Source organism: Aspergillus fumigatus, chromosome 5, assembly GCF_000002655.1.
Source record: "Aspergillus fumigatus Af293 chromosome 5, whole genome shotgun sequence".
Lineage (NCBI taxonomy): Eukaryota > Fungi > Ascomycota > Eurotiomycetes > Eurotiales > Aspergillaceae > Aspergillus > Aspergillus fumigatus.
In genome coordinates this window covers 1,986,048-2,013,083 of record NC_007198.1, presented here as the reverse complement: position 1 = coordinate 2,013,083, position 27,036 = coordinate 1,986,048, and the positions used below count along the sequence as shown (strand labels likewise).

General features: G+C 49.5%; 6 protein-coding genes across 6 annotated transcripts; 3 read left to right on the top strand and 3 right to left on the bottom strand.

Annotated features, from left to right (window-relative positions):
- Window positions 1-6,404: 6,404 nt before the first annotated feature.
- On the bottom strand, window positions 6,405-12,451 carry AFUA_5G07970 (ATP-binding cassette glutathione S-conjugate transporter YCF1; the record flags this gene model as incomplete). Its single annotated transcript, XM_748746.2, has 9 exons — window positions 6,405-7,579; window positions 7,647-7,738; window positions 7,824-7,892; window positions 7,955-8,109; window positions 8,164-8,948; window positions 9,002-9,047; window positions 9,100-9,203; window positions 9,256-12,078; window positions 12,158-12,451. 9 exons carry the CDS (start codon window positions 12,449-12,451, stop codon window positions 7,325-7,327), a joined length of 4,623 nt encoding a protein of 1,540 aa, XP_753839.1. The 3' UTR covers window positions 6,405-7,324.
- Window positions 12,452-13,869: 1,418 nt separating this feature from the next.
- Window positions 13,870-15,856, top strand: AFUA_5G07960 (putative C2H2 finger and ankyrin domain protein; the record flags this gene model as incomplete). Its single annotated transcript, XM_748747.1, has 2 exons — window positions 13,870-13,921; window positions 13,980-15,856. 2 exons carry the CDS (start codon window positions 13,870-13,872, stop codon window positions 15,854-15,856), a joined length of 1,929 nt encoding a protein of 642 aa, XP_753840.1.
- A 306-nt stretch (window positions 15,857-16,162) lies between these two features.
- Window positions 16,163-18,415, top strand: AFUA_5G07950 (FHA domain-containing serine/threonine-protein kinase; the record flags this gene model as incomplete). Its single annotated transcript, XM_748748.1, has 4 exons — window positions 16,163-16,648; window positions 16,686-16,982; window positions 17,140-17,420; window positions 17,470-18,415. 4 exons carry the CDS (start codon window positions 16,163-16,165, stop codon window positions 18,413-18,415), a joined length of 2,010 nt encoding a protein of 669 aa, XP_753841.1.
- Window positions 18,416-21,814: 3,399 nt separating this feature from the next.
- AFUA_5G07940 (uncharacterized protein) lies at window positions 21,815-22,678 on the top strand (the record flags this gene model as incomplete). Its single annotated transcript, XM_748749.1, has 1 exon — window positions 21,815-22,678. One exon carries the CDS (start codon window positions 21,815-21,817, stop codon window positions 22,676-22,678), a length of 864 nt encoding a protein of 287 aa, XP_753842.1.
- A 540-nt stretch (window positions 22,679-23,218) lies between these two features.
- AFUA_5G07930 (AP-2 complex subunit mu) lies at window positions 23,219-24,787 on the bottom strand (the record flags this gene model as incomplete). The annotated part of the gene is made up of 3 exons (XM_077804791.1): window positions 24,337-24,787; window positions 23,298-24,285; window positions 23,219-23,225 (listed from the first exon to the last, which is right to left on the bottom strand). Exons 1-3 carry the CDS (start codon window positions 24,671-24,673, stop codon window positions 23,219-23,221), a joined length of 1,332 nt encoding a protein of 443 aa, XP_077660929.1. The 5' UTR covers window positions 24,674-24,787.
- Window positions 24,788-25,307: 520 nt separating this feature from the next.
- Window positions 25,308-26,857, bottom strand: AFUA_5G07920 (ERF4 family protein; the record flags this gene model as incomplete). Its single annotated transcript, XM_748751.2, has 2 exons — window positions 25,308-26,811; window positions 26,832-26,857. 2 exons carry the CDS (start codon window positions 26,855-26,857, stop codon window positions 25,308-25,310), a joined length of 1,530 nt encoding a protein of 509 aa, XP_753844.2.
- Window positions 26,858-27,036: the final 179 nt, after the last annotated feature.

The window sequence follows — 27,036 nt, the reverse complement described above, 5'->3', positions numbered from 1 at the left end:
TTAACCCTTGTCTGGGCCTCCTTATTATCATCAGCAAGGCGCTATTATCTCTAGTTCCTGAACGATGTGGGCGTGGCTCCCACCGTCGGGAGCTGCCGTTACCATAAAGGGTAACGTACGCAAGCCTTCGGATCCTGTTGCCTCCAGCACCCCGTCTGCAATCAGAAGGCGCGAGTGGCTTCCCAAACAATGGGCACAGGGGGAGACTAATTCAACTTCAATGTCCAAGAACTCCACGGGATTGCGACCACGTTAACAGCCTCTACCGTCCTTGGTGGATTTACACGAGAAGGATGAGTGAAATTTCCCGATCCACCGGCCCAGTACCTGTGATAAGGCCGACGGGCAGATCCCGCGCCGGCCGTGGATCGTACCTATTTACGGAGGAGATAATTAAAAGAGCCAATGACGTTCCGCCCTAACCGAATTATTTCGAGGGTGGCTCCTGGTGAGCCCTCAGGCTACGGAGTAAACGGGTTATTGGGTCAAGCTAAGTGACTGGGGGAGTGGTTCACTTGGTTCAAGCTTACTACTGTTGGGAATCTTTGCAAGGTGCTGAAGAGTGCCCAAAAAAAAAACGAAAAAAAAAACGAAAAAAAGGAGCAAGCCAAGAATACAGGCGCAATTTACGGTGGAAATAGTAGCTCTACACTATTGTTCTATTATCGGATGCTTGGTGTAAATCAAGAAGTTCCCATGCAGATATCAATGATGCAGCAAAGCCCTATTGCGTCATCGCAAAAAGCCAGATGGTGGTGTATGGATTAAAAGTCTCCGCGACTTCTAGGAACAGGATGGAGTGATTAAGTGGAGTTTGAGAGAGGGGCCCGGAAATGGGTCACGTTGGACTGCCTGGGCAGTTGGTCTAAAGGGGGATGGATACTCAGCTAATCAAAGATGGTGGAAGACCTGGAAGACCTTTGGGCTGGGGGTTTCGTCATCAATAGTACTTTGTGCAATAGTGTCAAGGACGGTTTACTGTCAGTGTCAACTGGCCAATGTAACATTCTTAAGATGCTCCGTATTGGGCAATCGTAGACATTAACGACAGTAGCGACATTGTCCATTTTCCATAAAAGGGAATCTCAAAAGAGTTGCCTGTCTGCCTTGGAAGCTGAGGTCGTCAATCATTGTCTGTTCTGTCACTAGCGGTTTATCCTTTTGGGTCGATTCTTGAGTTCATTGCAGAATGCCAAGGAATTTGGTTACAGAGGTTTCATAGCATCAAAAACTTGATTGCACCGTCGATCAGGCGTAAGTACCGGAAAACAGATAGTCAAAAAACCCACAATCCAATGGAATAGCGGGTAAAGTGGATATCAGCAGGGCACGGCCCGGGGAGGGCGGTCCGAACGTCGCCAACGCTTGTCATCAACACCAAATACGATAGGCGATGTCAATCCTCCAGGAGTCCAGACTCCGCAACGTCCACCTGATACTCACACACTGACACTAGTATGACGGACATGCGCAATCATTGGAGTACCAGCCGCGATTTCTTGTCCACAGCCTGGGGAACCGGTCCTCTTTCCTTTTCCTTGGGTTACGCTAGCAGCACTTATTTCGCAAACTGTCCCCGTATATTCCCTTGAATTCGGCGCAAAAGTACTGCCTGTGCAATGTAATTCTATCTCTGTACTTCGTAATTACTTACCTCACTCCTTTCCCCTGCATCAGTTTCATTCCTGGTGTCAGGAACAGGGATCCAAGTGCCAGGTAGATGGGATGACCTCCCTTGCAAAGCGACGAGACCCCAGCCATTTCAGCCGCACGCTACCTCATCTTCTCACTAGTTCTCTAACAGCGGGAAATAAATGGCCAAAACCATGTTTTGTGGTGCATCTCCGTAGGTTCGAGGCTTGCAGAGGGTTGACAAATACTGGCAGCCCGGCTCTGGCATAGTGGCTGGCTTCATGGACCTGAAGACGCTGCGAGAACTGGAAGCGAGACATACGTACTCGCAGCAGGTCCGATTCAAATAAAGCCGCTGCAAGCCTAGGACAGCCAGATGGAGCATGTGCAGTGCGCCATCACCACATCGGATAGAGGGCTCAAGTCCAACCTGTCTCACAATGGCTTGTTCGTCTACAGTTTTCATGACGGCACTCCATATTGAAATACTTTGCTAAACCGATATTATCTTGACACAGGAAAACCTGTTTCTAAATATCAATGACCATTGTTTCCAACATTTGATCGCACGAGAAACCTGGTTTGCGGGTGTGCAGCCAACTGCCATCATCCTGGTGGTGGTAGATATATCCCAAAAGGGACCCATCATCACCCATACGACCGGGCCGAGCCTCTGCAGAATTGAGCATGCGAGCCACCGATGGGGTTTAGGGCGTCTGTTGTGCGACATGATTCCGGTGCGTAGTCAGAGTAACCGCCGATATGGGGTATTGTACCTTACTGCAGATTATGAACAATAATAAATAGCATACATATGACATGTTTTCCGACTGGATTCAAGTATGAGATGAAATAAGCGTGGTCATGACTCAACTGGTCCATGATCTACTCCGTACATTAGTTATTCTAGAGTTTCGGTGGAATGCTGCAAAGTTCAACATCCAACGTCCATTCCATCATAATATATATGGTCTCTAATATATTCTGTGGAGGATCATCGTCAACGATCCGGGAGTACCCAAGATCGCAGTACTAGAGGAAGTAGAGTATAAAGTGGAACACAAGACTCGCATAGGTAAGCTATTTCACTATGATTTTACGTATCAGTTCTGCTGTACACCTCTGGCATGTATGGACCATGGTACGCCGGCGATCGAAGTTGCGGGTATGGCCGGAAGGCCAGCTGAACCGTGGAACCACTAGTATAGTCTGGCGAACTATACTACTCTGTACATATTAATGGCAACCGCCAGTTGTCAACTCCCCACCCTTCAAACCTGTGGAGATGGGAATCTGAGATGATCAACATTAGATGCACCAGTAGTATTCCCTAATATCGATTCCTTCGGATGAACCCATTAAGCAGCACAACATTATCAGGTGGATTACATATACATACGCATGACAGGAATGAGCCTTCCGTTACACCACATTAACCATAGTAAATAGTTCGTCTACGCGCACCAGACCTTGGCAGCGCCTAGTATCCAATACTGCGAAACTTGTACACAGCATCCGAAACTACCAATTAACGCCTGTCGCCTGTCCCCCGCCGAATCACGACTTAAGTATAGACCTAACCGCACAGAATCAGCATCCTGCAGTAGGCTCGGGCTAACTTACTTAATGCATCCGTGTTTCTGCTCGTCAACTGGCCAAGAAGCAGCAAGCTGATACTCGGGGATGTGGGACATGCATGCATTCATATCAGGATGGTTTGCCACAATTTTTCCATGGAATGTGCCGATTGCAGAGAAGTCTAGATGGAGCGTTAGGGGGAATCCGGAAAGCTATATAGAGTAAGGGTCACCCTGTTCAAATGGAGTGCAGAGTAGGTACCACGGGTCCACATAAATCTATCAATCACTTGTTAACAATAGTAGATACCAAACTGACGCTAGAATATGAGGACTTTTGAAGATAGACACTACAGATGACTGCTACTGATGCTATCTACGACGACATTTCACCTGCACGATCTAGCCGCTTGCGCATTTTCTCAAGGGTCTCTACAGCCTTTGCCTCACTAGGGATCGATGTATAGGCGCTCCTCAGGCGTTGCACCACCGCTTGACTGGCATCCCCCATCTTATGTCGATTACTGTGGCCAAAATGCATAGCCAGTTTGACGTTGCCAGGCATGCATTGTTTTGGCGCATTCGGCCTTGTCAATTACAATTTTCCCAGCAGTGTCTGCGGAGCAGCCCCATGGCTAACTCGAGCACCCCTACGACACAAATACTATGCATAGCCGACTTCCATGGGTAGATATTTTCTGCAGAGCGTCTGGTTCAGAACCGTTCAACGTTCTGGTGAGACTACATAGCGAACACTCGGCCCCATATGGGTTTGATCTATTCTGACAAAGCATCTGCGTATCCATTCGTTTCTTCTTTCAACATAGATTGGTCCCGACGTTCTGTATTCTGAGAAAAAGAACACAGAATCCTGTGGTGCTAAAGTGGTCTTACACTACGTGACGAGAACGGCAGCCTAGGCAGGCCTCTGGATGAACTCATAGTTGAGTTGATAGGCATGGGTTTTCAAAGAGAAATCATAACCTTGTAGTTGCTGAGGGGGTTCCTTAGGCACCTTGTGGGAAGTTTACCAAGGAATGATAAAGATGCAAGGCCTGACTAACGTAAACTCCATCTGCGAGGAGAAGAAGAGTTGTAAAAGTTGATAGGTTTTGTGGAGGCAGGAGAGTCCCAAGCGAAGCCATATTCACTGTTGGGTCGCATATGCAAAGAAGGTAACCGTTTAGACGGACATGTTCGACAAATGGCTCGACTCTCTTGATTGATGCTCTCAGTTACATTGTACGTGAGAGCCAAGTCATAAATACACATCCATCCTGCGCAACAATGTAGCTAACCAAGCAGTCGGATAATGTGGCTGGCACTGGAGCTCTTGTAGAGAAGGCGGGCTCTTTCTCCATAAGCTCGACAACACACTGAATAACAAACTCATAGGAAAGGTGCGCTCTTCAGTGGCGATGATCAAGTTAAGACACAAATCCGATTTGAGTTAAGCTATCAACCAATATTACCTAGACTTAACACATTATTAGATGAAGTGAAAGAACTACTTTTAGCAGAGGATCTAATTTCAGATAAGTACATTTCAGTTTCCTCAACTAACCCTCATATCTATTACTGTACTAAATTCCTGTACTCGGATTAGAAGGCTAAGCAAGTGGATCAGAGACAAAAGTCCTGTACAGGAAAATGGCTGAGGGATTCCAGGAACAGCATCCTGGGGAACGAGTTCCGGCACTGCTGGCACGGAGATATAACCTGTTTGAGAGTATCAATGCGATTCTGTTTCTCTCCTCATTGGAATGATCGACGTGCAGAGTAGGAAAGTCTGCTGAACAAGAACCTTCAATGCGATGCTCAGATCAACACCACGATGAAATCCCCCACCAAATTATGCTTTGAGGTTCCTGAAGTTTCTGAAGATTGAGACAACTTTATCTCTATCTTCATTTCTCCTGAGCCGCGAATCGCTTAAGTTTCATGTCCGCCGAGACAGGTAACGTCTTGCAAGAGCAGCTGGCAACACCCAAACTGATTCCGGTAGCTGGAACCCGCACCGGACAAATCGCTCATTGCCAGCTGTCATGGACCCATCAACTATATATGCATGTCACTGGTAGAATCATGGGGAGATCCACCTTTTATCAATGCCAGTGTCGTACAGCTCTCAGCCATTGCACAATCATTTAACTCTTCTGTTGTATAAGCCCTGCAGTTATGGAATCGGTGATGGATCGACTCGACTATGCGAGCATCAACGCAAGGATGATGCTTGGCGATCTTCGACCACGGCCGCCAGGGAAGTTTACGATTTGGGATACGTCTCATTGGCGACCTCAGGACTGTCTAAATCGCATGGGAACCGAAACGGCCTGAGCGTTGCGGCTGGTCCCATTTGTGCCATGCCATTCGGGGATTTAGAAAGTACAGAGTTGCTTATGGGGTGGAGGACAGGATGTCAGATGTTGCCGATGTCAATTCAATGCTATTCTCCGGGAAGAAGAGAGTATACGATGTCTGTCACTATCTCACCAAATGTGTAATAACCCGTCAGTCATACCCAGAGGAAGGTTTACCACCATCCACTGTAAGTCACTGAGAGTAGTATACCGCCAACAGGTCGATCAGCGAACAATCTCAACCCGAAAACCAGGTTCTGAGACGGACGGACGGGACGGCCGGGCTTCCCTGCAAGATCTGAATCTGAATTCTATCTAAGCGGGGCCCTTCGCTCAATCTTCCTACTTCTACACTACTAAACAAAGATAGCTGTAATTTCAAGTACTATCCAAGCAAGTTTTTCGTAGATGGATCCGGGCTCTGCCACTTAGCGTCGGTGTTGGGAGTCCCGCTGTGGTATCATTCATAGTCATACAGATGGTAGATACGGACTAGTTAGTCTACGGGATATGTCGAGCAATGATCCGGCTGTCCGCCACGCGAGAAATGAGATAACTAGTGCTCGGTCCTCCTTAGTTAATTTTGATAGACGTCGATGTCGACGTCGGAACATGCTGGGCAAAGAACAGCAGTCTAACGACGCAAGGGGATGACAAATCGTTGAAGTCTATCCATGCTTCCGTCCACTCAGACCGCACGCCTTGAAGATACCTTCGTATGGACTAAGCAACCGTGAACGGCCCAAGCATGGCCTTGAGCCTCGCGAGTTCCATTGACCCTTCTACGCCAGTTGGTTAAGTTTTGTTTCTCCACACTTTTTTTTTTCCTCAATACAGATCGAGCTATGTCGTTTCGAAATGAATATTTCAGAATTCAATATGGGGCTAATCCGGTCTCATGGGTCTCTGTATGTTTTCAAGGAAACCCTGGTGTGCGCTACTATTGGGTGGATCTCGCCTGCTTTGGCGGGGTACTCAAGTTGGTGGTGTGGTTCGCTCCTTGGATGACTGTGGGTTGTGAACCTGTAATACAGCTTCAAGAAACGAGTGATTTGTTGCTGTGAGCGTCGAACGCAACACTTATTCCTCACTCTCGTCCCAGACGACACCATTACGTGCCAGTTTAGTTGCATTTCCTGCATGGTCCCTCCCAGCTGCTTCCCTACACCGCTACTCCGAGTACGTGCACCCCGGAACAAACAACTTTTATGTGACTATATGCAGACCGAAGGCAATCTCTCTACTCACACCTATAGATACTCTGTACACAGTTTGACTATATTCTGTAAGAACGTTGCAAAACACGGAATCATAACCCCTCACCTCATCGACTCTATCCTGGTCGCCTCCAGGCCAGACCACTGCCACCTCCGGAGCCAAAATTGGCACTAAGACCAACTGTAATCAGGATTTTATCGTAGCGCCTCCAGATCGGTGATCGATCACCTTAAGGTCTCCAAGAAGACCCCTCAGTCAATGCGCACGGACTTTGTTACAGATCAAAGCTGCAACGACGGCTGGCTGTAACGACCGAGAGCTGTGTCCTCGAGTTCGCCATGCACCTGCAGAGTACCGGTATGTACACTCGCTGAAACAGGGCGCTTTCCACGCACCAGGTAAGAGACTTAGGGAAACAGATTTTTCGTCTTCCTTACAGGAGTCTTGGACAAAAAAGGGATCGGCCCGGGCTGGGAGCATCGATCCGGTTCCCCCAGCCAGTCACAATATCAGCTTCCTCTTTAGGTGGAAATTAGATTACTGCACAAGCGCTGCTCCATCGCTTTCAAGCAAACCAGCTTCCTTGACCAGCTCATAAAATTTGCCGCCACGCTTGATCAGGTTTGCGGGCGTGTCAAACTCTGCGACTCGCCCCTTGTCCAAGACCACGATTCGATCAGAGTCAATAATCGTATTGATACGGTGCGCAATCGTGATGATTGTGCGTTCCTGGAAGACGCTGCTGCGCAGGGTACGTTGGAGCAGTGCATCCGTCTCCACGTCGACTGCGGCCTGTTTTAAGTCGTCAGTAAACTTTCTTCAAATACAGGAAGAAACGGTGTAGTCAACGGCCACTTACCGTTGCTTCGTCAAGTACAAGGATATTGCTCGGTGTCAGCAACGCCCGCGCCACAGATACCAGCTGGCGCTGGCCCTGGCTAAGATTAGATCCTGTCAAAAATCACGTTAGAGCTCGGGCTTTTGATTATAACAAGGTCATAAGGGGAGGCATGGTGGTGGCAAAAGTGAACTTTACCTCCTTCCTGAATCATGGCGTCCAGTTGACCGTCCATTTGAGCGACGTGCTCCTTGAGTCTGGCATGTTCTACGCAGTTACGGTGTCAGTCAATCAATGCTTGGGCATGCAGCGAGTCAGGCCCAACGTACCAAGGACACTCCATAGCTCCGTGTCATCATGCACATGCCGGGGGTCCAGATTGTCACGAAGAGTGCCCTCAAACATGGCAGGATCCTGGGGAATAATGGCGAGACGTCCCCGCAAGTCAGATAGCCCAATAGTAGAAATATCAAGGCCATCGATACTAAAAAAGACGTTAGAAATTGCAAAGACAACTAGATCGGGCAGTTATTCTCACCTGATGCTGCCACCAGCGGCTTCGATGATCCGGAAGAGCGCCAGAGTCAACGAACTCTTTCCTGCACCTGTACGGCCAACAACGCCTATTTTTTCATGAGGTTTAATGTCCAGGTTGATATCCTTGAGCACTAGATCAAGTCCAGGACGGTACCGCGTGCTATAGTCCTTGAATGTCACCGCCCCCTGAGCGGGCCATCCGATAGCTGGGCGGTTCTTGAAGATAACATCCGGGGCCTCGCTGGGCAGGTTCGCGTACTCAAGAACCCGCTCAACAGACACAATGTTGGTTTCGACTTCGACAGTTTGTCGAACGATCCAGTTCAAGGACTGAGTGATTTGTAAAGCATAGGACATGGCCAAACCGACCATGCCCGCAGATAAGCCACTGCCACTGGCGACTGAGATGATGGCAAGCACCGCGGAAGCCAGGATAATAACAGAACCGATAAATTCCAAGCGAACAGCCAACCATCTGTTGGCACTGATGGATGGAAAGTAAGCGCGAAGATTCGCATCCATGCGCCATTCATTTTCAAGAGCAAACCGGTTCTCCTGTCGGTAGCCGCGAATGGTGGAGATACCGCCGAGCGACTCCTGGAAGTGAGCATAGATCGGGCTCCTAGTAACGCTGTCCAGCCGCTTCAATTCACGAGAGGTTCGCAGGTAGTACTTCTGGTACCGCAGGTAAACATAGCCTAGAGGGAAAATCATCAAAATGAAGGCAGGAGTCGACGTAGCAATCACAATCATCGTAAAGATCGCCTTTGCCGAGTTATTGAACAGCTAGCTTTGACGTCAGCAGCAACCAATTGCTAGAGGGCCAGTTTTTCACATACCATGTTGAAAGTACGAGCAAGGACCTCGTCAATCCGATACACATCACTAACCGACATCGTAAGCCTTCAGATCATCAAATCATAAAACTGCAGCCTACCTGGAGAATCGATTCAGAATCCGGCCAGATGGAGTAGTCTCGAAAAAGCTCATAGGAGAGCGGAAAATAGAGAATGCCATGCGTTCATGCAGTTTGCGAGAAGCCTGCTGTCGTATTAATGTAGTTCTTAACCTTGTGATACGATTCAGGCCATACCTCAATCGAGCAAAAAATCCAGAGAATCAGATTTTGAAGGATAACTAAGATGGAAGACCCGAGACCCCAAGCAAGGTAAATACCAATGAACTTGGCGACCTTCGGTTGAGCCTGCACTTCGCTGGCGTCAGACCACTTCTTTAGCCAAAAATTACCGGCAACCTGCGCCGTCTGCGCTCCCAGAAGCGTGAGCAGGTAGAAGCAGACGGCGATAATATTGCTGTTCTTGGCATATTCTCCGTAAACGCTCCACTTAACTTTACCCTGCTGCGAAGTTTCCTGCGTCTGCTTACTCTTCAGGACGTTCTCTTCGTCCCCAAGCTTACGCCGAACACCGTGCCAGCTCGCCGTACTGGCACGCCGTAGCGTGACAGTGCTGGATCTCCGCCGCGTAGTGTCAGCGCCGGATCTCAGGGGGAGAAGTGATCCTATTTGCTGCTCAGCTTCCGTATCTGATGGCTCTGACTCCGCATTCTCAAGGACAGTGGTGGTTTCCGAGCCTTCAGGACTAGCCAGATCATGGTCGTCACTGCTGGAAGCTTCGTCCTCCGATTCGTTCATGGTTGCGCGTACGAGATTGGACACCTCGCCCTTCATAGCCATCAACTGTTCGTAGGTTCCCTTCTCGATCAAGGTCTTATTTCTTAGGAGGGCAATAAAGTCGGCCTCTTTTAATACAGGAATGGCGTTGGTGGCCAGGATCCTGGTCTTGCCGCTGAGAAGACCATTCCGACCAAGTACCTTGTTGATGAGGTGACGACCGACGTGCTGATCGACCGCTGAAAGCACATCATCGAGCAAGTAGATATCTGCACGAGCGTATACCGCCCGCGCAAGTGTCAAGCGAGCCTTTTGACCACCCGAGAGGGAGATACCCCTCTCACCGACCTCAGTTTGATCTCCATCGGGCAAATTGCGGAAGTCATCAACCAGAGCGCAAGCCTCGACTGTGAGTTCATAGAACTGAGGATCCCACCGATGCCCGAAAACAATATTTTCACGGACGCTGGCATTCATCACCCATGGTTGTTGCGCTACATAAGCGATACGGCCTCGAACAACAACCTCGCCTTCGGTCTTCCAGAGGTCACCCAGCATCGACAGAAGGAAAGAAGATTTACCAGCACCAACTCTACCAACAATGCAACTGAGTTCCCCTTTACGAGCGCTAAAGTCAATGTTCTCAATAACATTTTCGCCTTGGTATCTGTTCCAGGTAAACGCCGCATCGCGAATACGGACGGACTCGTCACCAGCATGGGTCACTGGCTCCTCGAAGGTGACCGCATCAGTTTGTAGTTCTTCCGCGGTAAAGTAGTCTGTCAGACGCCTCACAGCCACGGACGCTTCGATGATGGACGTGATAACCATAGGCAGGATTGAGAGCGGGAACGTGAGCAGGTTGAACAGAGTCAAGGCTGGGAACACCACATCTGTAGTCAAAGGATGATCACTTATCAAGACATAAACAGTGAATGTAGAGCACGAGACTAGGAACGGGGTGGACTGCCAGGTAAAGTTAGCAATCGACTGAGTTGCCCCGATCTTGCGAAGAGTGTTCAGCTCCAAGTCGTTTCTAATGTGGCTGAGTTTGTTCATGAATGCTGTATTCCAAGCATAAAGCTTTATGCTCTTGATATTGTTCAGGATCTCAGTCATCAGTCGTGATCTGGAATCCTTGTTCTTCATCTGTACGATCTGAAGCTTTTTCATCATTCGGGCAATTACACCGTTCAACGGGATCATGAGGATCATCACCCCGATACCTGCAAACATGCTTAAACCGACCAATTGGTAGAGGGACAGCATGCAAAGAACGATTTGAAAAGGAGCGGACCAAAGTTGCATGCCGAACTGGGTCAGGTCAGACAAGCGTTGCTGGTCGACAGCCATATGGTTGACAATATCACCTGTGGTCTTGGATGCACGCCCTTCGCTCGAAAGTCTGAGAGACTTGGTGTAGATCATGGCAGTCAAGGCTGACTTGACGCGCATACCAGTATCGAACGCCCTTTGGAAGTATTGGTGCAGACAAATGGTCTGTGTTACCGAGACCAAAAACATCGCCAGCGCGATGGCCACACCACTGATCACGGGTTGAGGTTCATCAGTCCCATATGACTTTATGAATCTTATTAGAAGACGCAGGAGTTGCGGCTGAACAAAGGCAAGTACATCGCTTCCACACTTGATGATTGCGCCGCGCAGGTAAGGGCTACCGAACGATTTCATCAACGCCAGCCACAGAGAAGGCTTCGACTTTCTCAGCTCTTCCGCCCACTTTTCCTCCAGAATGGCTCCTGTGACGCGCGTGGTGTCGCGCTGCCGCAGATTCCACAGATCATCCTGAGTAAGATAGTTCTTGTAACCAAACTTCATCAACGGTGTCATCCAGCTGAAGGTGAGGACGGCAAAGATATCCGCATACTCGTATGGACATTCATCCTCGTCACCCAAGGCATCGTACGCACTCTGTTTTTTCGGCACCAGGTATTCGAGTCCGAATTCCAACAGCGCCAGACCAAGGCTGACGTTGATGCAAACAAAGTACGGAAGTTGATCCTGATACGCCTTTTGCGAGACCAGCGATCGCAATTTGACACCATAAGCGATGGTAAAGAAGAGCCAGTAGAACAGGACAACTCCATTCGGCTGTCTGCTGCGCCAGTGTTCATAATATTGAACCGCAAATATAACACCGAGAGAAGCGATCACCAGAATGGAACTCCAGAAGCGAAAATCAGCCAAAAAGAGACGAGGAGCGGACTCGGCTTGGATTGCGGCTTGTAGAGCAGTCGTGAAGATCAGGGCGCCAAGCACAATCTATGAGCGAGGAATGCGTATGTTAGATAATGATCGGGCTGGGACGGTCGAAACACCTAATCTGAACAGAAGAGCTTACTAGTTTAGCATAGAAATGCCAATTCTTCGACACAGGCTGAGGCGCACGCTTCTTCAATAGGAACCAAATGGCACCTGCTCCCATAAGCAAGCCCCATGCTGCAACCAGGGCTACTCCAAAATCCAGAAAACATGGTGTTAGATCGAATCTGTATTTGCTTATAGGACCCCAGCCCTCGACATCACCACAAAAAGGCTGAAGTTTTTTTGAGGAACTGAAAGGAGAGCCCAAAGACGATGACAGTGGTGCGGAATGGGAATTCCCTAGGATTACCTGGGGGTTGCCATCAAGCATCTTGGTGTCCGGGCAAACGACCCAACTCCAAAGATCCCTTAACCGTCTGGCAACGGGGAAGGAGAGGGAATTAACTGAGATTAAGAACCCAGAAATGCCAGTGATTCCAAATACGAGACTGGCGGGTTTTCTCTGAGGCGCAAGGAGAATAATTCGAAGCGATAAGAACTAGCTGGAGATTGATTACTAAAGCTCCAGGCTTCGTTGCTACCGGCGTCTCGGAAATAAGGTTCAGTTCGAAGACCCCGAGTTTGACTACCTATACTGTAGAATTGAGGCAAGGATACTCAATGGGCACCTCAGAATTGAAGATATGTACAGCTCTATTCCACTGAAAAACGTCCAGGTTTCCAAAAAATGTTCATTATAATACCGTCTGTTGCCATTTGGAAATGACATAACTCTTCGTGCTTAACCCCGAGGACGAAGGACGGAACTATGAGCCAATTCGGGAAAAGTCTTGAGTCGCTTGGCATGACAAGTCCTCGTCTTCTCCATCAATAAGCACAGTCAATTTCTGAAGATGAATCCTTGGATCTCAAGACATACTCTGTACACTGGTATTTCTCTGTCTAGGAGGCGAACGTTTTGAAGTTAGCTACCAGATTCAGGCTGATTTGAGCTCGCAGCTATCAAGGATGAACCTTGCTCTATATTCTACATTAATCGCTTATCTTGAGCAATTTTCGATGATGTAATGCCTTGCAAGCTGAGGCTTTTTTGGGATCCACCGATCTTCAGTTGTTGTTTGACAATCTGTGTACAACATGTTAGCACAATATGGTGAAGATCAGATTGCAGTTGGACCCTTTTCCATGAAATATTGGAAATATGCAGCTCCCGATAGTTGACGCAAAGAGTCAGATAATGCCATACCTACTATCGAACGTGATGTACGGCGCACGCAACAGATGTCGATCCATATATAGGGAGCACGACCCTAAGGGAGAATCGGCCGAATGACTCAGTGTCCTGGGTTCACCAGCCCTTAATTACAATTACGTAGGACCATGGTGTCTACATAGTACTTCCAGGTGCCACCAACTCATAGAATTTCCACAAAAGATTCTGTATGATAGCCTAGCTGTCGCGCGATTATAGTGATTGACTCGGTCGGTCAACAATTGCCATATCGGGTCCCCGCGTGAGGTACATGTGACGACTCCTGCGCTACCTAGCCACTATGACTGTCTCGTATGTGAGTCAGTAAGCAAAGCAAAATATGACAGAGCGCACAATTCTAGAACACTTCCATCAAGGATTAAGATCATTATCCTGGAGCCTGCGTTCTCCTAATACAGCGGTAGCCCCACACGAAGGCGGTACCTTTACTGATCACTTTGAAGGGACATTTCACTGAAATAAATTTGCGACTCCGCGAACGAACATAGCCCGGGATAAACTACCTTACAAACGCAATGGTCGCAGATAATCCTTTGATGGAAGAGTTATTGAAAAGACCTCTATATGGTGAGCTATTTTCTTTTCATGTTCTAGGTTAAGTGTGCGTATAGCTGACCCTCATTAGTGTATGATCTTCCTCAGGAACTTCTTTCGACTTTAACAGCCAAGGGCGAAGACCAACCCATAGCTGTCGAAGACACTGTCGAACTCTCTAGTGAACCGCTTGATCCGTCGACGCTAGACCCGGTGATCGCTAACTCCACATCTTGCGCACTTTGCAAAGTCTCCTTTCTAAATGTACAAGAACAACGGGAGCACGTTCGGTCGGACCACCATAGATTCAACGTCAAAGCGCAATCTCGAGGCAACCCTACATTAGACGAGGCACAATTTGCTAAAGCGGTTGGAGATTTGGATGAGTCGATATCTGGCTCCGAGTCGTCAGAGGAGGAAGATGATAACGAAGACGAGCAGCTCTCGGCCTTGCTGAGAAGGCAGGCCAGGATATCCCAGGCAGCTGAGGAGGCGGAGGCATCAGCAAGCAAGAAGCCGGCTTCCAGGAGCCCTCTTTACTGGTTTTCAAGCTCTCTGTTGCCATCCAACACATCACTAGGTGTCTATAGAGCTTTGTTCTCAAACGACGAACAAGATGAGCCTAAGCACCTCGTTGATTCGTTGCGAAAGAAGCAACTATCGCCGCTACCGACACAAAGACCGAATGCACAACCACAAACGAACGGAACCACGCCCAGTCCGCATATCTTCATGTGCATGATAGGAGGTGGCCATTTTGCTGCCATGTTGGTCTCTCTGACTCCCCAAATTCATCGCAAACAAGGTGGTGTTGAGGAACGGCAGGCCTGCGTCATCGCCCACAAGTCATTTCACCGCTATACAACGAGACGGAAGCAAGGTGGTTCTCAATCTGCTAGTGACGCCGCTCGAGGAGCGGCACATTCGGCAGGTTCCAGCCTTCGAAGGTATAACGAGGCTGCTCTGGAGAAGGAGATCAGAGAGCTCCTGAGAGACTGGAAGGAGATGATCGATAGTGCACAACTGTTATTCATCCGAGCGACTGGCAATACCAACCGAAAGATCCTGTTTGGTCAGTATGAGGGTCAATTTCTAAAACAGAATGATCCCAGAATAAGAGGGTTCCCATTCAGCACTCGTCGAGCCACGCAAGATGAGCTTATGAGGTGCTTCAAAGAACTTACTCGCGTCAAAGTAAGTCAGATCGATGAAGCGGCCCTTGCAGCAGTGGTGGCAAAACAGAGGGCAGAAGCGGTCAAGCCTCCAACACCACGGCCACAACAAAAGCCCAAAGTGTCTAAGGAGGAGGAGGAAGCTATACTGCATACATCTCAGATCCAAGCCCTAATTCGAAGGTCCAAAGTACCGGCGTTGATGTCTTATCTCTCCAAAAACTCTATACCCTCATCTTTCTCATTCCGTCCACCAGATTCTCCGCAAAATTTCCGCTGTCCTACTCCCTTGCATTTTGCAGCGAATTTGAACTCCCCATCCGTAGTTTCAGCCCTCCTCACAAAGGCTGACGCAGATCCAACGATAGCCAACGGCGAAGGAAGAACTGCTTTCGAACTTGCCGGTGACAGAGCTACCCGTGATGCATTCCGTGTTGCACGTCACGAACTGGGGGAGTCCAAATGGAACTGGGACGCTGCCAAGGTCCCAGCGGCGGTATCCAAGGAGGAGGTTGATAGTCGCGCAGAAAGGGAGCGGAAAATTGCAGAAGAGGAAGAGGCAAAGAGGCGCAAGACCGAATTAGAGCGACTAAGGAAGGAGGAAGCTGCTAGAGCAGCCTCACTGCAAGAAACGAGAAAAGTGGGAGGCCGAGCATTAGGAGCGATGGAAAAGACGGCATCTGAAAAGAGAGAAGAAGAAATGAGGGGAATGACACCGGAGATGAGGATGAGACTGGAGAGAGAGCGTCGCGCTAGGGCAGCGGAGGAACGCATTCGAAGGATGCAGGGAAGGTAATCGATGACATGTGCCAACGCTTGATGATTGAGAATTTGCGACATTGATGTCCTTTACGAAATAGAATTGAGTGAAACGAAGCGAAATGGATGATGACTTTTTCGACGCGCGGAATTGACCAGCGACTTTAGTACTATTGCACACAGCACCTGACTTCTCCACTGAGAGGTGCTATGAACTGCTTTAGACTGCTGAAACTCTCTCTCGACAGCGGCAAGCCAACCGTCATCATTAGTCTTGCATTGTTAGACTTATTCCCGAACCTTCTCTGTATTTCCCTTGCCATTTTCATCTCTGCTTTGTATAATGTCTAAGCACCGGCCTTCCTGTCAAGGCTGTTATGTCGGTACACTTCTGGAAATGGACCCACAGACTGGAAAGACAAGCAACCCATTGAATATATCCGGCAGTAACGAGTTATACGTCGGCCGGGACCGGAAACGATGGTACGGAGTCTCTTTCCATGAGTCCTTCAATGCTAATTGGAATATTAGCCAATACGTTGTAAACGATCCATTCATCTCCAACAGACACCTCCGAATCTACACCATCATTTTCGATCAAGAGAATCCTGACGAAGTCGCACCGTTAGTATATGCTCAAGATATCTCGCTGAACGGCACATCGTGGAACAACTATCCCATGGGAAAGGGAAATGGCAGCTTTCTCCTCAGTGATGGTGATACTCTGAAACTGTCTCCGAGTGTCCACCTTTTGTACCGGCGTGACGGTCACAGATCGGAGGATCACTTTGATATGCTGCAGAGAGTCGAGATGAGGGTGGGCCATAGTGTCTGCTACAGTTTGAAAACATGCTGATTACTAGTAGGTTTTCGAGGATCAGTACACGATTACACAGCGAAAATTAGGATCCGGGGCGTATGGGCAGGTGCATATGGCGTTCAACAAAGTGACTGGACAGCAGCTCGCCTGCAAGATCGTCGACCTCCGAACCCTGAAAGATAGGGTTATTGAAGATTTTGAAGGTCAGAAATCCAGATTCTTTGGGATGGATACGGACCGCATTGTTGCAGCGCGCGCGCACAATGGGTACATCGCAAGGAAAATCCACGAGAAACTCGAAATATATGACCGGGAAGCCAGGATCCTGGCAAGGCTCTGCCATGTAGGTTTGCTCGAATCTCATCAGAACGGCACTAACGGACAATCAAAGCCGAATATTATTAGAGTGGAAAAGGTGCTCCGGTCAAGCAATACGATGTGAGACGAGCCTTTGATGAGATTCAAGCCCTGCACTAACTGAAGGAAGCTACCTTTTTCAGGACCTCGTGACCGCTGGCGACCTGTTTTCGTTCATACAATACAAAGGTGGAAGGCTTGGTGACATTGAAGCCGCTGTCATTGTGAGACAGGTTCTCATGGCTCTGGATTACCTCCATGAGCAGAATATTGCTCACAGAGACTTGAAGCCAGACAATATTCTCATGACATCCCTGGCAGATGGGAGCAGAGTGGTACTCACTGACTTTGGATGTGCGAGGCTGGTACAGCCACGGATTGAAAGAATGTCCACGAAAATCGGCACATATGACTACAGTGCTCCGTAAGTGCAAAATGGCCTCTATACTCTAATATACTGACTCTTGTCCTAGCGAGGTCCTTCGGTCCAGCCGACAAGGCTATACCAAAGCCGTAGATCTGTGGTCCCTAGGCTGTGTGACGACCGTGCTCCTGACCGGGGAACCTCCTTTCAACACTCCATCACCTAAGTGTGAAACCAGTCAGGGCAATAGACAGGGTGCTCTCGACAGCCTCGAGGCAAATTTGACCTGCAACATGATTGGTAAGCGGGCGAAAGACTTTGTTCTTCGTCTCCTGGTCTTCGATGAGGCAAAGCGCATGGATGTGAAGCAGGCATTGGGCCATTGTTGGTTCACCAACCCTGTTCATAAGGAGGCATTTGAAGCGCTCTACAAGCGATCCATTAGGGACTGGAAGCCTCGAGCACCGAAGGAGCCACTAATGGTCGACCTCGATCTGATTCAAGTCCGGAAGACAAACGGAGATGTCGCTCAGACACATTCCCAAGAGAGTTTGCCAAGTAAGCTTTTTAAATCAGCTGTTCCAAGGGCAAGTGGCTCTAAAGAGTCAATATTAGAGGAATCATCATCGCCTGAACTACGCAGAGATCTCTCTCCGACACTCTCCGACCCCGAACTACCGCCACACGGCCAACTAGACGACAATCCACATCAAGCTTATGATCTGGGAAACGACCCTGCCGAAATTGAATCAGAAGCAGGGAAGTTAGATGCCCTCGAGCAAAGACTGGAATCTTCAGAGCAATCTGAAGTACTCAGAAGTGAAAGCGAAGAATTCAACCAGTATGAGTGGGCAATCCCACCTATAATCCCAAATTTTTCGACGGCCAATACCGCACTCTTGAAGAACATTAACAATAGCTCAACAAGAAAGAAGCGTGCTAGTAACACCTGGGAGGAATTCGGGAATGAGGTCTACGAGGAAGTCAAAAATAGTATCACTGGGAAGCGACATCGCTTGTTATATGGCGCAAACTTTGTCGCAAACTGGAGTTGATTCGGTCCGGCCACCGTCACATGTTGAGAATCTGTCAGTACGGAGGGAGACAAGAGAGGCCAAAAGGATGAGAAAGATGTTTAAGACTCGGTGAAGGAGGGCGGTATTCTGAATGAGATTCCTAGATTGTTGTTCGTAGAGAATATCTAAAATGAATACGAGGGTATCTTATTATACTTGAGATCAAGTAGGTATAGAGTCGTTACTGAATGGTGGTAACAGTACTGAGAACAGCCAACATATGAGGTAGCTGATATAACTCAAGAGTTCTGCTCTTTTGCTTTTTGCGAGCTCTCCTTTAATCCATACTGCACGTCGAAGGGCCCTTTTGACGCTGACTGGCGATGTTAAAACGTGGAGTTCATCCTGGAGAAGATGAACTCTCAGCAATATATGCTCGGCTTCTCCGTGGCTTACGCACAATGAGCATCCACATTGGCAGTGTAATACATCGTAGGCTGGTCAGCACGATTGGAAGCGAACCTGCACTGCCAGACAAGTGCAGACTTCTGGCAGATAATTATGATAATGCACCCACTAAGTCCAGCAGCTTTGGACCTCCAGGACGTAGTTAACTTTTACAACTAACTTGAAGCCCAGCTATGCAAAGGAATACCGGTGGGTCGCCTGACTACAGAGCTCCTTTACCTTACACCTTCAAAGTATCACAAACAAGACGTTTTGGTTCGAGTCCTAATCCTGAAAGGAGGGATATTCAGGAAGGGGGAACGTCTCGCCTCAGGTCAGAGGGAATGATCCCTGTTGCCAACTGGAAAACGAGGTGAGTGAATAGAGCAAGGCTCCGATGGACTAGCTACTCATAAGCAGATATTCAACAAATAGTACCATGTAATGCGTATTGATCAAAACCTGCAATGCAGCTTTCAAAGGTTGCGAATGTTGCCATGACAGTCGAGCAACCTCAGTTGTATATGTCACTATTCAAGACTCAAATGGGGCTGCGGGGCGTCACTGCATCTCTTGCGTCATCGTGCTTGCGGAATGTTGATCATAGCCGTCGGTGAGATGCCGTGTGCCATTATTCATTTGATCTAGTTCCCTTGCATGTGTCAGGCCCGCCGAAGGCTGGGACTCGTTCGTCCGGACGACGGGAGGATGCGTCTGCGTTTAGCTGTCACCCTAGACTCTACACTGGGCCCTGTCTCAGTTGCCTGGTGATGGGAGTCCTTGATGACTAAAGAGATGGATATTGTTCATTGAAAAGGGCAGCAAAGAATGTTTCACCTCCTATGCTCCCTTCGTAGACTTGATTCTCGAGGATCATGAGGCTCTTGCCAAGCATCGCCATCTGGAGGTGTATGATGTTGCTGTCTTTGTGACGGTCTGTGCCATCAGCCAGTTATCAAAGAAATTAATGCCTGTGGCTCAAGCTAAGCATGACATATGCTCCCAGAACCATAAGAATAAGACCCCATGAGCTGCAAGTTGATGCATTATGGTCGCCAAATGATCAAACAGCTTCACGACCGCATCTTTGCATCAGGCTAGTTCAAGCAAGGTCATTGGAACCCATACAGGGCTAACCTAGCAGAGACGGAGTTTCTCTGGCTGGAACCAAGCAAAGCCTGGCGAAAATTGAAACACAAGGCTGAAGGGACCAAGGAGAGAGTCTCCGCCACCCAGGGAGGTGTGATAATTGATCAGAGAGTATCACTCTCAAGCTCCTAAGCGAGATTTATCCACGAGCAAGAATGTGAATGTCTCGGAGAAGCAAGGGACAAGGGTGGGGCCTTCGGTGGGTTGATAGATACTATCGTGGTCCCTATCGATACTACCAATAAGGTGGGATGATAGAAGGGCTTTCGGAATTGTACCCTTGCAGTTCAGCAGGGACTGTCTCTGGTACTACCCCATACGGCACGTAGTAAAGTCTTACGAACCCCATCATGAATAAATGTCTCGAAGTGGAATCGTGGCCGTGATCTTCAGGCATCAAGCACAACGTGTGTATACCTAGCCTGATGTATCAGTGTCTTCCTGATTGGTTAACGCGAAGACGCGAACTAAACGCGATCGACGTGTCTCGCGTCGTGTCCGTAATATTACCTGATCGGGAGACCGCACGGTTGTCATGGACGAAGCCAGAAGTGGGAGAAGAAAGAGGACCATTATGGTTGATGGATAGCCTAGAGAATTAAGCAAGTCTACAGGACTTAGGATGGTCTTTATTACTTCTGCTGGAGAGGATTTGGATGAACCGCAGGATGCTATCCTAGAGCGAAAGAATGGAGGGACAATACTCCCACTCTGAACCAGGGCATTAGAGACAGAGTTCTTCTCCCTGATAACTTCTATTCAATGTGATTTCATTGATTTCGAGAAAATGTCTGGAGGGCGTTCTCATGACTGTCCTGGCCCGTAACCTCGTATCATGACACGCTTGTACAATGTCAAACGAACATGCACATGCAGCTGCACATGCAATGCTCATCCGATCCTTCCGAGCAAGTCCAGGAGCAATGACTTCATGGCGTGTCACCGGAAGGCCATTGTCAATTGAAGATGTGGCTTGTTGCTCGGGACAATGATGCAAGGTCGAGCTTTCATCCCTCTCCCCCTCGTGTCTCAGTTGGAGTCAATGGAAATCATAGTGTATATGGACAGGGACTGTAGATCAGACAGAAAGGGAACAAGTAGTGCATGAATTCTGGTCAAGGCAGCGTCAATTCAACCAGAACGAGGGTAATAAGACGGGGCCCTCCCTCGAATCGAGGAAACAGGCATCAAGGAACAAAAAGCGAACCAAGAGAAAAAGGACACAGAAAGAGGTCTCGGAGTCTTTGTCCTTTCAGACAGTGCCCCATCTTTCAATTAATCCTGCAACTGCAAAGAAAGTCCTTGAGGGTTCTGCAGACACTTCTTTATCCATGATTCTAAAAATGTTCTTCGAGTATCCACAGTGTACCTGATATCTGCATTCCCTCCATATTTGATTCATAGTTAGCTTATCGCCGTTTGCGGAACTCCACACTCAGACTGTGACACAGACTGTGCCCATGTCCCTCCCACTATTCTCCAGGCCTCCCTCTCCCCCCAAATTTTAATTATAATCGCCTCCATTATTATTGTTTTCACCTCAATTCCCACAACTTTCTCCCTTCTCCATCATTATTCCATCCACCAACTCAGTCGCATATCTCGGAAACTATTCTATTCAACAGCGCTCATTTCAAAATCTACCGTCCACACATTTTTATTTTTCTCTCGCGTTTGACTGCTGACTGGAACTCCCCCGGCGCAAACCACTTCGCGCCTGGCGCATTCCTCTGGTGCGCGCACACAAAGCCATTCCCTTCATTCAACACCACGACTATCAGATCTATCTATACTATCCTTCATTCCGTGTCTCTGATACATTGGATATCCAAATACGCAACTATGTTGCTCCCTTCCGCGCTTCCCTGCGACATGCGACGCTCCTCAACCCGGTCGCGCTTCACACCCAATCGCCTCTTCTCGACACCTCCTCCGTCCGACAACGACTTCTTTCCATCAAGCAATGGGTTACTAGGAACCTGTCGCGCCCTTCAATCTCTTCTAAGTGGCTCTCCCGCGCCGCCTTCGCGACGAGCCAAACCAGAACGTCTCCAGAGCCCCTTCCATCTCGCATCTTCCACAACCTCCTCATCCTCCACGCGGCCGCGAAAGCCAAAGACACAAACACGCTCTCAACGTTCCTCTGCTAAAACATCGTCAAAACTCGCTCGCGCCGCAAACAAGCGCACGCGCGCCAGCTACGAAGCCGACAGCGACGCGGACTCAGAAGACCACACTCCACGCTCTCGATTCTCCACCCCAAAACGTCGTCGGTACGTCCCTTACGATCTCCCCCTGGGCCTATCGCAATCAGACTTTTATACTTTGAATTCACCACCAACCACACAATCCCCGCCTTCTCCTGTACCGCGCCGACAGCAAGGGCTCTGCGACGAGGTGCGCGCACCGCTGCCGCCCTCGCCATCGCCCTCCTCGCAGTCGCAGTTTGATCCCGATGCAGCGCTACCGTCCATTGAAGAAATAGGGCCAGAAACTTGGACGTCCGAAGATGACCAACAACTTGTGGAGGTTGTCCTAGAAAAGTTTCAGCTTTCCAAGCGCGACTGGGACGAGTGCGCGCGCCAACTCGGCAAGGATCAGGATAGCATTGGGCGCAGATGGGAGACGCTGATCGGAGAGGGCAACGTGGGATTGCGACGCGGACGACGGATGGTCCGTGGTCGAATCGATGAGAGTTGGCTGTAGCTGCACTCTTTCTTGCCCATGACCTCTTACCACGACTGAACTTGATACCTGATTCATGGATATACCTTCTTGATTGCGAAGTGCTATGTATTTTTACGACATCCGTTCCACTCTACTTTCCACAATGCCTATGTTTACAGCAGTGATTTGTATTATATATTATCTTTGGTTCTTCGGTGTCGCGAATTGTCTGTCGGCTTTGGACTGGGATCTTATCTTGTTGTCTATGTATTTGTACCGATGTATAATACTATTGAACATATTCTGTATCATCATCTGATGTCATTCCGTGTGCAACCAGAACTTGTGGTCTTCTTTGTTCTTTATGCAGTGATTCTTTGTCAGCCCTCGCAGCATAATGTATTGTTCTCGGAACACTCTGTAGATGACTCGGTTTATACTGAAATTCTATTATAGTATTTTGTAGGATTTGAGCTGAATAATACAGGAAATGCTGATGGTAGTGATGATAGAATGAACCGAACGCCAAACACCCAGCTGAATGATTGTAGCGAAGATGACGGGAATGCAGAGGATGCACTAGAACCTGCAGTTCTTTTGTTAGTCACGCTCTGAGAGTCGCATATAAACAGGGGGAACCAAGGAGGAGGTAAAGTACCTGATTTCATAGCTGCCCGCACGAGTCATATACCGCACCCACTTGACACTACTGTAGTTGCTCTTCTCAAACACTTTGAGATACCGCACCAGCAACCCACTACTGGTGAACATCAACAGACTGAACGACAGACTCAGCGGCGGCCGGCTCCACGCCTTCTGATTCGTCATGCTCGTCAGCGTCGCCTCCGCCGTAAGCACATACTCGCTGCCGCCGGAGAACCGTGCAATCTTCCAGACGATATTGTTATGCTCCGGCTCGTACTTGGCGCGCCCCTGGCTCGTCCGCTCGGTCGTCTTGGCCGTGTTCAGCGGTGTCGGGATGCGGATGACGACATTCGTCGCGAACAGCTTCGAGCTGTAGTTCGCCTTGATGGCGACGCTGTACTCCACCTTGGTGGTGCCGACCTCCCGCACGATCGGGTGCACCTTGAAGGGGAGATTGACGTTCTCCGTGGCGCGGTACCGCATCAGCTCGAACTCGCCGTCCGGCGGCACAAACGAGATGATGCGGTCCGCGTCAAAGCGGCCCAGTTTCACGCACTGGTGGAACTGGCAGTCTTCCAGCGTGACGGAGCCGGCAGCCGCGCGGGTTGCTTTGCTGCCAGAGTGGGCGTGCGAGGACGAGGATGGGCCAGCACCGCCGCCGCTGTCGCTGTCGAGGAGAAGGCGGTCGTTCAGCCCGAACTTGCACTCCGGGGTGCCGGAGAGGTAGGCGCGCATGACGATCTGGCCGGTGACGTCGGCGCGGAGCACGGTGCCCGTGGCGGACATGAGCAGGTTCACGTCTTCGATGACGTCTACGAAGGCTTCGTTCTTGCGGTACTTGACGTCTGCACGGCGCCAGGAGAGCGCGCCTGTTGCTTGCATTGTGATCCGGCTCGAGTCCGTGGGGTTGTTGACGATGGCAGACTTGACGCCCTCCGTTGTGATGTACATCTTGAGCGTGTCCGGGTCGGTGTTTTGGGGATAGCCAAAGTCGAGGATTTCTAAAACGATTATCCTCTACTCTAGACCCCCCTGTTTGAGGGAATACTCACCATCCAGCAACTCATAAATCAAAACAAAATTATTCTTGACGGCCTCCTCGTCAAACTTCCCAAAGTAGCTCTTCCCCAGCAACACCAGCCGGTATAGAAATTCAAACACCAATGCTGCGTTGGCATTGCTCTTAGTCACCGCCACCAGATAGATATTCTCGTGCTTAACATGGCTGAACGTCGTCGATCCCAGCGTCAGAATGGGCGAGCGCACTTGGGGGTTGGAAATGACTTGGATGCGGAAGATGTCGGCCAGGCGCGGCCGGCAATCACTGCGAAAGGCGCGGAAGATGAGATTCTCGCCTTTTTGGTTGAAGACGAGAATGCCGGAGAGCATTTTGAATATGGGGTCTCTCAAAAAGGGGAAAGAGGGCGTTGGAATGGGCGCCCTGGCAGAAGGGAGGGATGAAATTGGGGATTCTGCCGGAGAAGCTCTCAGGATAAATGGGGGCCGTAGGTGGGGAAGTCGGTCAGTTTAGTCCAGAACATTTCTACTCAGCAGACACGGTGTACTAAGGTATCAATCGGGTTCATCCCATTCGTAGAATTACTGCCGAGTTTCTCAGTTTTATAGTCTTGACTTGAAATGTGATGCTCAATCCACGGTCGCTGCATTTAATTTAGCAGCTTAAGTTGCAAGACCTTAAGTACAAACGTCACAGGTACAGCAGATAGCTTGGACACCATGACGGACATGCATATGAACAGATCGGCATGTCCTCTGCGACAGATTCAATCTCCAGAGAAACAAGTCTGAGACTGCGGACGTGGTATCATGAAGATGACAAAATCCAACAAGTAATACAAGTCCAGTATTCCGAATTCGCCTTCAAACCCGCTCCATATCACGCACAACGGCCGTTTCAGGGGTATACAAAAATTAAAAGGGGTATAAAGGTATTAAAGGAAGAGGGGAAGGAGAAAAAAAAAGACAAAGGTCCCAGATGACAGCGTACCTGACGTGTTGTGACTTAGAATCCAAGCCCAACGCCACTGTTTGGTCTCGTCCCCGGCAATGACATGCCCTCGCTGTGGACGATGCCAACCTTGGGATCTGGGATTTGGATGTCCAAAGACAGGTATGCCGTCCGTCGCAGACTCCATATATGTACCCCGTCCTTCGCGCCGACCTCGCGATTCCACTTGTCAAGCCAGTCCTCCACTTGTTGCAGATGGCTCTTGATACCAGCGGCACCGATATCTTCCCACAGCCAACCTGTGACCAGACCCAGCGCGCCATCAAGCAGATTGCGGAAACTGAACGGATCAAAGGCCTTGATGAGTTCCTCATTCACCGTCGCAATCACCCGCCGAAACTCCTGTTCTGGTAGTAACGGGTCCAAAATCTCAGGATAGAGGTTCGAGAACGTCGGCGCCAGATCTCCCTTCACCATCCAGTCGCGTCGTATTCGAATAATTCGAGTCGTGAGATACTCTTGCGACCCGATGGGAACATGTGGATTCAGATGAGGGTAGCAAGGATGCGCGGGGCCCCATGCCAACTCCTCAGCGACATCAGCCTCGCCGCCGGTCGGTGGCGCGCCTGTGTTTGATGGAATCGAGGCAATTTGCGACTGTGAACGCAAAGAAATCTGTGACGGAATATGGCGTGGACGATCCTCATGCAACGGTCCCAACGATCCCTGCCGATCAGCAAGTGTATCCTGGGCTAGATGGGCCCGTTCCGGCGGCCTGACGTCTTTTCCCTCTTGAGAACCATTTTTGTTGAGTTCCGCCTGTTCGGACATTTCCTGCACGGCGGTATGGCGATCGAATGTGCCACTGCGCCTCTGCCCTCGAGGCACTGCGATGCTGGAGCGTCCACTCTCGGCCTCGCCTTGGCTACGCTCTACTACCAAGCTAATTGGAGACTGTGACAATCGACTGCGGCGTCGTTCCGGGATGGTCAGAAGCGGATACGCGTCTCGGTGCGCTTCGAGAGGCAGGTGCTCGTCGGAGATCTGCAGCGGATGTGGGACAGTGACGGGGGTGATTCGGGGTACGTAATTGACTGGGTTAGCAAGTCGAACCGCGGGGGGACGGAGTATGGTAGTTGTGAGCAATGAATGCGTTCGTTTTTGGAGCTGTTTTGGCCGGAGGGTGGATTTCTTCAGACTATTTCGAGTGGGATATTCGATAAACTGCGAGGAGGATGATGAGGCACGGTGGTCGGGCTCGAGGGATCGGTGGTTGTGATGGCGGTGGAGGCGAGTACTGGAAGTCTCTTCAGCCTCGGGCGAGGATAGTATGTGCGAGTGTTCCCAGGTCGTTGAAGACGCCGTTTTGGGAATAAAGACTGAGCCAGGGGACGACAGGGAGAGAGGAGCGGACGAAGTAGCCGTCGCAATGGCTGAGGGAGAGGCCAGGATATTACCACTACTATCGCTAGTCGGAGCAGTAATGATAGTAATAATAGGGATGCTGAAGGTGGAGGGCAGGGAAAAACGGGCAGGCGGTGGTGTGCAGCAGGCGAGGCTGTGATTGGCGGACGAGACTTAGAAAGGGGCGAGGCAGGGGACATGGGAGGCCCGAGCAGAGCACAATGACATCGACGCGGTGGTCCCTCGATGTCAATGTTGCTGTTGTTGATGATGATGATGATAATGATGTTTGAATTGATGCTCAGGATGATGTTTGGTCAAGTGCGAGAGTCACTGGAAAGAGTCTGATTGGTCTGATCTGATTCGAATTTGCTCTGTT